Here is a 14,654-nt window from a genome sequence, read left to right as displayed (position 1 = left end):
CTCGTGAATTTAGCTATAGAGGCTGTGCATAAATGCATGGACCGTGTATATTGTTTACTTTGTATATGTTGCAATACAGTCAATTTTTTTGCTTTCTGTAGTTGCACGAGTTGACGCAACAAGATGATTTTTGTTAGTTTTTTCCAAGTCCAAATTTGTTTTGCACTGATGTTGTAGAATTAAAGAATGATGTCATACATATTTTGGGTATAAAGTGAATCTTTTTTTTTTTTTTTTGTAGATCCAAACAGGATTGTCTGCATTCCGTTTCTAGTTAAAGGGTTAGTTCACCCAAAAATGAAAATTCTGTCATTAAGTACTCACCCATGTGTTGTTCCAAACCCGTAAGACCTTCGTTCATCTTCGGAACACAATATAAGATATTTTTGATGAAATCATAGACTCCCATAGACAGCAAGGTAACTACCACATTCAAGGTCCAGAAAAGTACCAAGATGATCGACAAAGTAGTCAGTGTGACATCAGTGGTTCAACTGTAAAGTTATGAAGCTACGAGAAAATAGTTTTCTTTGTGCAAAAAAGTAAACGACTTTATTCCACATTTTCGTCTCTGAGTCACTTGTGGACGTGCGTTCACGACAGTACCATTGGTGCTTTTCTGGACCTTGAACGTGGTAGTTGCCTTGCTGTCTATGGGAGGGTCAGAGAGCCCTCAGATTTAATCAAAAATACCTTAAATTGTGTTCCGAAGATGAACGAAAGTCTTACGGGTTTGGAACAACACTGTAATTAATGACAGAATTTTCATTTATGGGTGAACTAACCCTTTAATGACTATTCCTACCCCCAGTTATGTGATGTAAAATGAAATTATGGTTCCTCTTTTTTGCATTATAATGTAGCATGATCAATTTTCTTAATTTGCCTCTTACTGAAGTGTAGCTCAAGAATTTAACAAACTTCACTATCTCAGGAGACAAGGGCTCTTGGTGTGTGCATTTTTGCTGAGATGGGGAGAATGCCGGCTGAGTTCAATTACTAATGAGCAGACCTTTCTGGAAACAAGGGGCCATTAATATGATACAGTACCTCTTGAATTTCAAGGACACACATTTACTAAAGGCGTTGCAGCTTTTATGCCCATTTTTATGAAAGTGTATATATTTAAACATGTCAATGGTCCCCCGCACAAACCCTTTGTCATGACACAAAAGCCTTCCTGGGTGAGCGACGGTCCCACTCTAAATATTTTATACAGTGCAGAGTTCAGTCTTTTCTGGAGCTCTGCCTGTTGAAGACGATGTGGTGTGTAAATGTGGCCAGACTGCTATCTGCTGTCCATGTTTTCAAATGCAGTGATGTAACCAGTCAGGAGAGAAATTCTTTTCTACAACATAAATTACACGAACCACACTCATAAATTAAAGACCTGCAGGAAAATTCATGAGGGAACTTAAAATGTAAATAAATATCACTATTTAATAAGACTCAGTGACAGATTTTGACAAACAGTTTTCTTTCCTATGTTGACATATTTCCAATTGAAACAGTCAGTGGGTGGTGGCGAGCGGTATGGAGTGCAAGAGCGCTCGCCCACTCATTCCCCTAAGTGTTTTGACATTCATTGTTTTCACAGGGATATTTTTTTTTAAGTATTTTCCTAAAGCGTTATAAGCCATGAACCAAACTAACCAGTCACATTACATACTTTCATTTGAAAAAAGTATATGAAAATGGGAGAAAAAATATGACGGTACAAGAGTACAGTGAGGAAAAGAATTTCACAAGAAGCCTTGTGAATGGCAACGTACCAAATATAACAATCAAAAACAAGAAATATAAAACTATCTCTTTAAAGATGTTGATTATGTGTATATATATACTCCTAAAAGTCAATACATATGCACTCCTAAAGGTTTTCTATTTTTTTTGGAAACCAGAGAAAAACCTTTAGAAGTACACTTGCATATGTTTAAAAGGCTCAACAGTCATGCAGAGCTGGGTAGATTACTTACAAATTGTAGTCTGTTACTAAATACACATTACGTGAAGACAACTGTAGTTGGTAACGTAATCTGACTACTTTTTACAATTACTTTCAGTTTACTTTTTTATCAAACTTGTTTTAAACTTACCATTAAACGCACCATATTGATATAAAAAAGTAAAGAAAAAGAAAATATATTCCATCTTTTGCTATCAACATACAATAAAATGCATTACAACATATGCATTATAAAATGCACAAAACCAGGGTTTCCCTAATTGGGTTTAAATGTAGGAAATACAGCGAGTTTGTGAGTGGATAAAAAGCTAATAAATCATAAAAATGTCAAATAAAACTAATTTAAATACTTGAACCCTAAAAATATATTATATTTGTTTACCTAATGTGACCATTAACTGACATCAGAGAATCATATGACCCCTTTAATTTTTTTCGGAATCTGATTACATAATCTACCCAACTCTGCAGACATGTACTAAAACCGCCAACTAAATCTCACGTCAAGACAACACAATTAAATAAACTTAAACTGCTCATAAAATTAAAACCGTCTAAGACCGATATTGTTGATTGGACTGGTCTAAAGTGGCAAGACTCTGCACCAGTCAAATTTGTTCCCGCGCTTTTCAAGGTGAGGCTTCGCTACGGAGAGAGACGGAGAACATGAAGAAACGTCAACGGTGATTTTGCCCCCAAACCAGGGTACGAAATAAACAACTGCTTAAGTGTAGGGATGGGCGATACCACTTATTTTGTTTTCAATACGATACCGATATTTTTCAAGGCAGTATCGTCGATATCGATACCGATTCGATACTTCTGCACTAAACTTTTAAATGATGAAATGTATTAAATTATTAAGAGTAAAATGGGTAATAATAAGCACTTAACTTTGTTTAAAATGCATTTTAACATTCAATACGCCTTATATATTTCAACGTTCAATTTAAATAACTAATTGCACAAACTATGTAGGCTACAATTTCAGTTTGTTTATTGTGAAATAACTCTGTCCTTCTGTCCTCTGATAAGCATTGTTCAGGGCTGCCGTTCCCAAAACTTTAATGCTTTCTTATGATACCGTGCAAACAATATACTTGCTATTGTGAATTTATTTGGATGTTTTTTATTTTATTTTATATTAGAACAGGAACATAAACATATGCATAAACACATGGGGTGTACAAAAACAATTAAAAGGTGAACAAATATACGATTATTTTACAATCATAAAAGTTACAACTTATTTATGCATTTTTTAAAATAAGATTGGATGTTTTTAAGGCTTTTTTATTAGAGGAGATTTTTTTGAAGTGATGAGTAAAACAAAAGTAAATCAGAAGTGAATATTTTACAATTAGGTTTAAAATGAAGGCATCTTGCTTTGTGAATGTGGAATTTTCCCATCATACAAATAAAGTCCAGGGCATCCTCTAGCCCCCTACTGTCAGAAACAACAGAATGAAAGAGAACCTTAACTGCTGAAATGTTTTCATTTGGATGTTAATTACATTGTGCAGCTGTCTCTTTAATACCGCGTGGTTTACATACATGTTGCTGCTGATTGGGCTGACATGTTTGACACACCCACCAAACAAGAGAAAACGCATCTCAAACCCCGTTGCACACAGTTTCCAGGAAACATGTCGTTCAAACCGGAAACCGTAGCAAAACGGTGCACACCGGTTTGAGCTTGAACTTACCCCAGATGCCGCAAGCCTGTGTTGTTTCGAAATGCTTATGTGCGCAATAATTTAGAGTTAAGCCCCGTTCACACCAAGAACGATAACTATAACGATAACGATATTAGCGTCCACACCAGCGAACGATATCGTCTGTTTATTCCAAGCGCACGCGTGTCTGCCGCTATATTTTCTTCAGAATTGTGAGAGAACTACATCCTCCATTTAAAAAAATAAAATCTCGAGCTCGTTACAGCAGGATGGATTCTGATTGGCTGTCAGTGTTTTATCGTTCATCAGCTGGAAAAAAATCGTTTTGAAAGTGATCACAACGATATCGTTCCTCTGTATCGTTATCGTTATAGTTGTGGTGTGAACTATGCTATTCTTTAATATTGAGAACGATTTTTAGAACTATATCGTTATCGTTATCTTTATAGTTATCGCGCTTGGTGTGAACGGGCCTTTACCCGCATACATTTTTTTAATAATTTAATATATTGATAAATAAGTTATTTTAAATATACACTTGTTTTATCTAAGAACAGTAACAAAAATACATTTAATATATTAAATACACTTAATATATTATTAGGGGGTGTGATTCGAGTCCATGTCATCAAAATCTCACAATTTTAATTGTATTATCATGAGGATTTTAGTCTGAAAAACAGCCACACGGTTTGAAAAATACAGTATTATCAACCCACTCGAAATGCGGTTGATGATTACGAATTCATTTACAATAACCGCCCAAAAAATGCCTAAAATTATTTTTTTATCATGCTTCCATTTACAACAAACAAACAAGGTACATAAACACATCACATAATCTAACAACACGTGAACAGCCTTAGGTTGAGCATAACCAGTGATGAACAAGATCACAATAAACCAATAATAAAGAAGAAAATAAAATAAATAAATAGAACAAATAAATCAAACAAACCAAAAGGGGCTTTTTACATTAGTTTCTACATGCCCCAAAAACGAAATCAATTTGAGAGCTTTCTTGTTTTTAACCAATTCTAAAGATTTGCACAAAATCTTAACCTCATTCATCCACTGGTTAAATTTGGGTTTAGATTTAAACCATCTACGTTTATGAATGAAAAACTTTCCAAGACAAAGCAAGAAATTAATAACAAAATCCAACTCTTTGTTTTCCAGACAAATACCAAACCTAATTAACTTCATCGTAAGGGGTGGGGGAAAATAAAATAAATAAAAAATGTCTAAAATAAAATAGTTTTCATTTAAAAACGGCCATTTCCGGTTGACCTCGGACGTAGTTCCTGGTTACCATAGTAAAGCCGCTATTTTGACCCTGTAAAGATGGCCGGTAAGGCAACGTTTTTTGAGTCGAGCTTAAGTTTTCCTTCCAGTCGCAACACACAAGGAGTTCAGTCCGCCTCAGCCGATACATCAAGGTTTGTTCCTCTATCAAAGGCACAGCATGAGCTCGACGGTTCCGCGCAGGCGCTGGATCAGATCAGCCGCTGCTTTAATAAACTCCGCTCACTGAGAGCGTCTGACAGCGCCACTCTGAAAACTGAGCTCAATTTACTGTTCGACCAGCTCATCTCCGAAAACTACAACAGCAGCAACCATGACAACATTCAACCAGAGGTATGATCAGATTAATGCTCTTTTCCTTAGAGCTGTCAAGTTCAAGTCAAGTCACCTTTATTTATATAGCGCTTTTAACAATACAGATTGTGTCAAAGCAACTGAACAGCATTAATTAGGAAAATAGTGTCAATAATGCAAAATGACAATAGTAAACACTCATTTTTCAGTTAAAGACAGTTCATCATTGAATTCAGTGATGTCAGCATCCAGCTCAGTTCAGTTTAAATAGTATCTTTGCAATCATTTGCAATCAAGTCAACGATATCGCTGGAAATGTCCCCAGCTAAGCAAGCCAGAGGCGACAGCAGCAAGGAACCAAAACTCCATCGGTGACAGAATGGAGAAAAATCCTTGGGAGAAACCAGGCTCAGTCGGGGGGCCAGTTCTCCTCTGACCAGACGAACCAGCAGTTCAATTCCAGGCTGCAGCAAAGTCAGATTGTGCAGAGGACTCATCTGGTTCCTGTGGTCTTGTCAGTTCAGACAAGCTACCAGTCTCCCAAAACCTAGTAAAGTTAGGTCACCTACCTAGACAACATGTTTGGGCGTCGGCTCAAAAGCTCGAATGGAATGCGTTTTAATATCTGCCTGAATCTAGTGATCGAACACGTTTAAGATGCCCGCACATACTACTTAGACATGCCACTAAGTTTTGAGGCACAACCTATATTATTGTTATTCCAAAATGGATCACTATACAACAAATGAGGCCAAACAAGACCGAGACCTCCACGTTAGAAATAAGCAGAACTTATATAACTAAGTTACATTAATATACAACTTTGGATACAAATCAATTAAATGTTAAGACTGATCTAAGAAATCTCAAATGCATACATGTCAAAAAGCTGAGCATTATTAAACTTTAATTATTTTTGAAAGAGGTATCTTGGGGTCACTGAGGCTGCATTTTTTTTCCTTCAAAAATACAGTAATGTTGTGAAATAATTATTACAATTTAAAATATAATTTGTTTGAATTTTCAGCATCATTACTGCAGTCTTCAGTGTCACATGATCTTTTAGAAATCATTCTGATATGCTGATTTGGTGCTCAATTTTTAATAATGGTTCTTATTTTTATCATTGTTGAAAATCGTTTTTATTGCTTAATATTTTTGTGGATTCATTTTCTTTTCAGGATTCTTTGATGGATACGAAGTTACATGAACAGCTCTTATTTATAAGAGAAATCTTTTGTAACATTATAAATATCTACTGCCACTTTTGATTAATTTAACGTGTCCTTACTAAATAAAAGTTGTTGTTGTTTTTAAATCTTACATAAAAGTTTTGAACGTTCGTGTAATATGGTTTCCAAAAAATATTCGATTTCAATCTTGATATTAAGACATGTTTTGTTTTTACTGCATTACTGAATTTTTGATCAAATAAAGTATTGCAGCCTTGGTGAACGTAAGAGAGTTCTTTTTAAAAATATAAAAAAATCAACTTAATAACTGTATACATCATGTAACGTGTACACGTATATATGCACCAATTAAAATATAAGTATAAACTAATAATAATAAATTAACATGTACAGAAAATGTAGCCATTTGTACAATTTCCAGTAATCTTAAAAGGCAGAACCTATGTCTGTGAGCGGGCATAATTCAGTGGATCGTAGTGGTGGGATTTTAAATGACCACCTGTCATCTTTCATAGGTTGTGTGTGAGATGCTTATGCATGCAAGCCGTCTGGTTCCTCTCAGCCAAGAGCATCTTATCATCAAACTGAGCCAACTGATTCATCAACTTCTAAACCAGCTACAGGTACTTACAGTGTGGCTATATATTGAATATACAGGTGCATCTCAATAAATTAGCATGTCGTGGAAAAGTTAATTTATTTCAGTAATTCAACTCAAATTGTGAAACTCGTGTATTAAATAAATGCAATGCACACAGACTGAAGTAGTTTAAGTCTTCGGTTCTTTAATTGTGATGATTTTGGCTCACATTTAACAAAAACCCACAATTCACTATCTCAACAAATTAGAATACTTAATAAGACCAATAAAAAAAAACATTTTTAGTGAATTCTTGGCCTTCTGGAAAGTATGTTCATTTACTGCACATGTACTCAATACTTGGTAGGGGCTCCTTTTGCTTTAATTACTGCCTCAATTCGGTAAGGCATGGAGGTGATCAGTTTGTGGCAATGCTGAGGTGGTATGGAAGCCCAGGTTTCTTTGACAGTGGCCTTCAGCTCATCTGCATTTTTTGGTCTCTTGTTTCTCATTTTCCTCTTGACAATACCCCATAGAAAAATCCTTTAACGGATTTGAATATTAGAAGCGTATTAGTGTGTTATGTGTAAGCCAGGTTAAAGAGATGAGTCTTTAATCTAGATTTAAACTGTCAGATCAGCAGTCTTCCCCATGATTGTGTAGCCTAGTGAACCAAACTGAGAGACCATTTTGAAGGCTCAGGAAACCTTTGCAGGTGTTTTGAGTTGATTAGCTGATTGGCATGTCACCATATTCTAATTTGTTGAGATTTGTTGGGTTTTTGTTAAATGTGAGCCAAAATCATCACAATTAAAAGAACCAAAGACTTAAACTACTTCAGTCTGTGTGCATTGAATTTATTTAATACACGAGTTTCACAATTTGAATTGAATTACTGAAATAAATGAACTTTTCCACGACATTCTAATTTATTGAGATGCACCTGTACATATGGCTTCTTATCAAGAGGCATCTTTTTTTTAAATACGTTTTGTTACTACTTACAGGTAATAGTGGATGAGCATACGCTTGATGTTTTGGTGTCATACTGCACACATGCTCTGCGCACATGCAGTTCATGGACTCACCCGGAAGTGTTGCTTGCCCTCTCATCACTAGTGTATGGCAATGGATCCAGGTGTCACAGAGTAAGAATCACAGATCTGGCAACTCCCACTTTTTTGTACTCTTTATAATCTAATCCTCTTAATTTTGAATCCTGGCCAGCATCTTCCAGAGCTCCTTGGACTGAGCGGTATTCTGGTAAACTACGGTGACCCCAGCCAGCCTGACATAGAGATACGTCGTTCTGCTGTGCATTGCTTAGCTAATCTATGTCTCAGGTGAGCCATGTGCAATCATGTCATGAATCAAGTGTTCATAACTGGCTGCTGTTTAATATCTATTTAAAATGTAGAAGTTTAACTGAAGGCTGAAATACACTATGCGACTTTTGCCGAGATCTATGCCCCAATTTGCAGTCAAGAAAGCTGAAAGCCAGAGTCAGTCTGCAGATTTTGGGCAGTTGGATTTAACAGATTTCACAGAAAATTTCATAATGTCTGATGGGCATCATTTTTTTTATTTTTATTTATTTTTATTTTTTTTACCTCCAGACTATGATTCTCTCCAGTCTGAGGAAATCAAAATATGTTTTTATTTATCGTGTATCTTGTAGTGCACCGATGTGGTGCCAAATATTTCCAGCATCCGTACCTTTTAATTGTTTTCAGCTACCTAGAAGATTTGACTATTAATAAAATTTATAAAAGCAAAGAAACTATTTAGCAGTGTCACGGCCCGTTCATATAAAAAAAGATAACTATAAATATAACTGTATTAGTGCTGGGCCACTTCACAGGGCTATAACGTTCCCTTTATTAAAAGCGCACACAGGGGGAAAAAAAAGTGATTCCAATTATATTTTTCCTCTGTGTCGTTATTGTTACAGTCTTTTTGTGGACTTATCTATTATAGAATTAGAAGGATAATTAAAATGTTATCATCCTTGATGAGAATGGCACTTTAGAGTTAAATGTCAGTTTTCTTTTTGTGTATTAGTGTTGCTGGTCAGCCGTATTTAGAGGAGCCATATAAAGGTGTATGCTATGGAATCCTCCTGCGGACACTACAGTCCCCCAAACCACCTGATGTGGAGGACATTGTCTTCTGTACAGTAAGTACTGCATGTTTATCTACCGATGCTACTATAAGTCAAGGTGAGGTCATGTTAACGAAAGTTTGGCGATGTCCAATTTCTGTTGTCATGAGTGTGGCAATGTATAAAGCCCCGTTTTCAAACCGAGTAACTTTCTGTTGCTCAGAGTGAAATTTGCGTGGGGAACTTTTTCGCCCTCATGTGAAACTCCCAATCGCACAGATTCCTATTGAACTGACCCATGAGTTTTCTCATAGCAACGCTAAATGTGACCGCACCTTAAAGTAATTGTTCACCTAAAGATGAAAAAATTTTAGTTGAAAAAACGTATCCAACCTCAGGCCATCCAACGTGTAGATGAGCTTGTTTCTTCATCAGAACAGATTTTGAGAAATTTAGCATTGCATCACTTGCTCACCAATGGATCCTCTGTAGTGAATGGGTCCGAACAGCTGATTAAAAACATCACAATAATCCAGAAGTAATCAACATGACTTCAGTCCATCTGTTAATGTCTTGTGAAGCGAAAGTGAAGTGAATTGGGGTCATGTGGATTACTTGTGATGTTTTTGTCAGCTATTTGGACTCTCATTCTGACGGCACCCATTCACTGCATTTTCAGCAAATTTTTCATTTTTGGGAGTACTGTTCCTTTTAATTAGGATTACTGAAGTACTGTTGGTTATTCACCTTGTCTTTTGTTTATGTAAAAGTAAAAGTTTCTCATTGCTTGTGTTTCAGTTATTGCAGAGTGCTCTGAAGGGAACGCAGTATTTTCTCAATGGTGGAAAATGGAAAGCCGTTCCGAACCAGGATCTGGGCACCTTATTGGCTGTGCTCAAAGTATCCACACTGTTCTGTTCTTGTTTTTATAGCTGTAGATTTAAAGATTGGTTATACAGTTCAATAATGAAGCTGAGTTTATAAGTGGAGGGGAGCTAATTGCATTATGATAATTGATAATTGTCTCATTGTGTCCTTGGCAGAGATTCATGTTCTACGGGCTGCCGGGAATAAGTGTGGAAATGCCACAGGTGTTGTACCCAGCTCCTCTCCCTCAGTACGAGACTATTCCCGCTGCAAAACCTGAACCTTCACAAGACTCCGCTGCACAGAAAAAAACGGCTGGGGTAGGTGGCCAAAACATTTCGTATAAGTGCACATGTGTTAGAACTACAAGTATAAAGGATGTTGTAAAATCAAGACTATAATTGTATTATCTCCAGAGGAAGAAAAACCTCATAATTCTGCTTTAGTCCCAACAGAACAAGAAGCGCAAGTCTCGTGGGAAAGGGAAGAAAGCTGGAGCTGAGGGAAAGAATGATGGAGAGGAGGGAGAGGGTGACCACATCTCTGGGCATCATAAAACTGGGGGAGCTGGAGTGGTTCAGAGTGCTTGGTCTCTTGGCTCGCAGTCCGCTAGTGTGACGTCCCCGTCAGGAGTGACTCCACAACTCTACCCTTCCTGGAAGAAAGGGAGCTCAGACTCTGAATTCTCTGACCCTGAGGGAGGAATGCAATCTAAACTTAGGTTTGACTCTCAGGCTATTAATGCCAGGAAAGCTTTCTTACATTATTAGGTCAAACAAAACATTGACAGGTGGTAAATGACCCAGAAAAAATCTCTATATAAAAAAGCTCTATATATATGCATAGATGTATTTTTACATGTTATGTAGAGATTAAGTTTTTTTTTTATGACTAATATTTGTATGTTTAAGTGTCCACTAACAGAAATGCTGATCTTATTTGCTTACTCGTTTAATTTCTGCTGATGATTACCTAAATAATAATTTTACTACAACAATAAAAACAGATGCATTATTATTATAAGCAATTTACTTAACAATGCATGTTTTAATGAATAATTCATATCAATTACAATATAGTTATGAAATATCTGTAACACTTTTTGCACAAGTGTTCAGTACTAACTGATACTATTTCTGCTCTGACACAACTGCAATTGTAGTTATATGATAAATAGTAATTATATTAGAACAAACAAAAACCTGTGCCTTATGAATATTTTGTATGGTTATGCTGTTGTATTTTGTACAATAAATTATAATTTAATTTAGAATTGTGATTTATGTAATGCATATGTTAATGTTTAGTAATTAATAGATCATCAGTATTATTAATATTAACTATTGTTATCATAAATATTAGTTTTTTGCAAGCTTTAAGTGTCCAATAACTATTGCTGTATTTCTCTTGCACAGCTTTAATAGTAATCAGAAGTAGTAATAATTATATTACAACAATAAGCCTATTCCTTTGGAATATTTTGTGTCATTATGCGATATTGTACAATAATAATAATGACAATAACTATTGTTGACTGGATGTTATTGGTTATTATCTAGTTTAAAATGCTACATTTCTGTAACTTTTTCTGGCTGTTGCATAAGAAGTTAATTAGCTAATCTAGTTTTCTGTTTTTGTAATGAGACATGATTGCACTTTGTTGTCATGGCTTTAAATATAAATGTGTTTGCTTTGTCTACTGTCTCGTCTAGGCTGTATCAAGCACGTGTGCGGCAGAGTGCGCTTCAGTGCTTCCTGGCTGTGGTCAAGTGTGTTGAGAAACGAATCCTCTATGGCTACTGGTCTTCCTTTGTTCCAGATGCTCCTGGGATTGGAGGCCCTCCTCCTCTTACCCTCCTGACCATTGCTCTAAAGGACCCCTCCCCAAAGGTAAAACACAAGTCCACTGTTGGCCATTTAGATTCTGACATGAGATAAATATGGCCTATTTGACATTTGACGTACCACATTTGCTCCTAGGTACGGGCAGGCTCTCTGCAGGTTCTCTCTGCTCTTCTAGAAGGTTCTCGCCAGTTCCTCTCCACCGCTGAAGACACCAGTGCACCCCGCCAGGCCTTCACTCCCTTTTCAGCCACATTAGCTGCCAGTGTCAGAGAGCTGCACCGCTGCTTGCTGCTAGCACTCGTAGCGGAGTCATCCTGTCAAACCCTCACACAGGTCTTAAAGGTAATAGACCACACACTCACGCCAGTGTTCTTATTATTTACTACAACTATTAGAAATCATTTTTGGTGACTGAAATAAAGATCAAATATAAATATTAGATGAATAACCCAACCTAAAAATATTGGAAATATTGCCTTGGTTTAGGTGATAACTCAAAGTTACTAAAACTACAACAAAAATTCAAAAACATTTAATATTTCAGCATAGAAACATTTCTGAAAAACAAATACAAACACCCTCTTTTATGCCTCTTATGCCATAGTCCAAGATCTCTGAAGTATGTTTTGATGGACTGATTTTTAATGAAGTGAGGCCAGATTTAGTTTTAGAATTATTATATATATATATATATAAGATCAACTTTAAAAAAACTATTTTATAAATGTTTATATATTTATTTACTTTTCCTATTTTAACTTGTTTCTTGTCATGAATATAGCCATGATGCTAAATAAACAAAAATGACAAAAGATCATGATATTACTAACAGTTAAACTAAAATTAAAACCAATTTCAACAATAAAAGCAAATTCAAAATAAATACTATTAATAATACCATCATTTCTATTGTAATTTATAAAACATTTAGTGGCCTCAGAATAACGCTAGACCTTTTCTCAGAACTAACTTAAGCAATTTTGTAATTACTAATTGGCGTAAATTCGCTACCGCAAACTTTAGTAAATCATGTTGCATGATTCATTTAAATACTATCCTCCCATAAATTTGCGTTCGAAAGGGAAACTCCTACAAATGCATTTGCAATAAGGTCAGCTGTCCACACCTTTTCAGTGCAAATTTTTCACTGAGTGATTTCACAAAATCACTGAGTGCTTTTAGGGAATCTTAACAGTAGTTTTTTTTTAATACCAAAAGAGGGTTTGCTCCGGTGCAAGCTGTTAGTAAATCTGGTCCAATGAGTTTGTGAACACCACCATTTGTGTTTTGTCTTTCAGTGCCTTGCCCACCTGGTGTCCAACGTGCCCTATAATCGTCTCAGACCGGGCCTGTTGAGCCCACTGTGGAAACAGATCCGTCCATATGTGCGCCACAGAGGTATTATTACAAGTTGGACTATTAAAACTGTCCAGATGTTGAATACATGGTCTAAAAAAAAAGACAAAAAATTCAGCCAATTCGAGCATTCACCATTCTGTGTCTTCCTCCCATGGTAGATGTGAACGTCCGTGTGTCCAGTCTCACCCTCTTCGGTGCATTAGTCTCGACACAAGCCCCCCTCCCAGAGATCCAGCTCCTTCTCCAGCAGCCCGGATCCACATCCGCCCTCAGCACCCCCGGCATCAGCACCCCACAGGAGCTCTCTCACAATTGGAGACTTCCCGCTCGGAGAGACGGAGAAGCCTCGTCTCCTGGAGGAGGAGTTGAGGGGGGTCCGGAGGGGCCGTGCTGGCTGTTGCAGCTGTGTGTGAGCCTGGTCACTCAGCCTCGCGAGGAACCGTACTCAGATAGTGATGCCGGCGGGTCTAGTGGAGCATCGCTGGAACCCTCACCCATCCGACTTGAAGCCCTGCAGGTGAGTGGTCTGTTTGTGAAGAGGCAGCCACAGTATTTGCACATCATGAAATGTTTGTCTTGAATTGTTTGTATGTGGTTTATTTCAGGTTTTGGCTCATCTGGTGAAGGGTTACTTCTCACTGGCTCAGACTTCTCTGTCGGAGTTGGGGCAACTCAGTGCTCGCTGTCTCAAAGAGCAAGACCCTTCTGTGCAACTTCATGGCACTAAAGTATTGGATTTTTATGTCTTTGTCATTTACTGTCTTATTGGTGCTTGCTAGGGCTGTCAAAATGGCTGAAAAACTAAATTAGAATTTTGTACTTAAATATTATCAAAATTCGAATTATATTCGAATTTAAAATGCATAATTTCAGTTAGGGTGAAGAAAAGCTTTTGGCTTCTCTCCTGAGGCCACAAGAGGGCGCATCATTCAAAGCATAAGATAACATCACTATCTGCGAAAAAAAGTGCATAATGTTTAAAATAATGTTTATAAACCAATTATAATTAAGTTGCTTAAACAACTATAAATAAAACGGCATCATGTGTGTATGCATAGTTTAATACAAAGGGCGGAAAGCCAATCACACGGGAGTACATTTTTCATTTAAAAACATGAGATGCAGTGGGATGGGGAAAAAAACCCGCCATAAAGTCTCGATATGTTTTTGTAAATTTACATGGCTTTCTAAACATGCGGCTCTTTTGTGCGAGACGTGAGTGCAACAGTGATTGTTGAAAATGCGAAATATGAGAGTGCACGAAATATGCATTCTGTGTAAACGGCTTGGTTTCAGTTTTGACGTAAAAGATCTTCTCTGCATTGATCTTTTCACGCAATATTTGTAATTTAACATTGCAGCAGCGCCGCATAGTGGCTTCAACTGGATAGGCTAACAAAAACATTATAATGCAATGACACTTGCATCGTTATCGCATCTCGTGCGCCACTGATAAGGCTGCCTCCTT

The 14,654-nt window shown here is 36.8% G+C and overlaps 1 protein-coding gene across 1 annotated transcript in view; it reads left to right on the top strand.

The window, feature by feature from the left end:
* Positions 1-4,944: 4,944 nt before the first annotated feature.
* The window catches only part of LOC107587274 (HEAT repeat-containing protein 6), a 17,409-nt gene continuing 7,699 nt past the window's right edge, over positions 4,945-14,654 (top strand). Inside the window, exons 1-13 of the mRNA XM_016274991.1 lie at positions 4,945-5,280; positions 6,950-7,057; positions 8,022-8,162; positions 8,242-8,357; positions 9,076-9,190; positions 9,914-10,015; positions 10,159-10,302; positions 10,429-10,703; positions 11,695-11,872; positions 11,963-12,169; positions 13,126-13,225; positions 13,345-13,703; positions 13,792-13,914. Coding sequence (XP_016130477.1) covers positions 4,987-5,280; positions 6,950-7,057; positions 8,022-8,162; positions 8,242-8,357; positions 9,076-9,190; positions 9,914-10,015; positions 10,159-10,302; positions 10,429-10,703; positions 11,695-11,872; positions 11,963-12,169; positions 13,126-13,225; positions 13,345-13,703; positions 13,792-13,914 — 2,262 coding nt within the window. The 5' untranslated portion in view covers positions 4,945-4,986. The remainder of the gene's footprint in view (positions 5,281-6,949; positions 7,058-8,021; positions 8,163-8,241; positions 8,358-9,075; positions 9,191-9,913; positions 10,016-10,158; positions 10,303-10,428; positions 10,704-11,694; positions 11,873-11,962; positions 12,170-13,125; positions 13,226-13,344; positions 13,704-13,791; positions 13,915-14,654) is intronic.

The sequence above is a fragment of the Sinocyclocheilus grahami genome, unplaced genomic scaffold (assembly GCF_001515645.1).
Source record: "Sinocyclocheilus grahami isolate Dianchi unplaced genomic scaffold, SAMN03320097.WGS_v1.1 scaffold91.1, whole genome shotgun sequence".
NCBI lineage: Eukaryota > Metazoa > Chordata > Actinopteri > Cypriniformes > Cyprinidae > Sinocyclocheilus > Sinocyclocheilus grahami.
The sequence above is the reverse complement of the archived record's forward strand: the minus strand, read 5'-3'. Positions and strand labels throughout refer to the sequence as shown.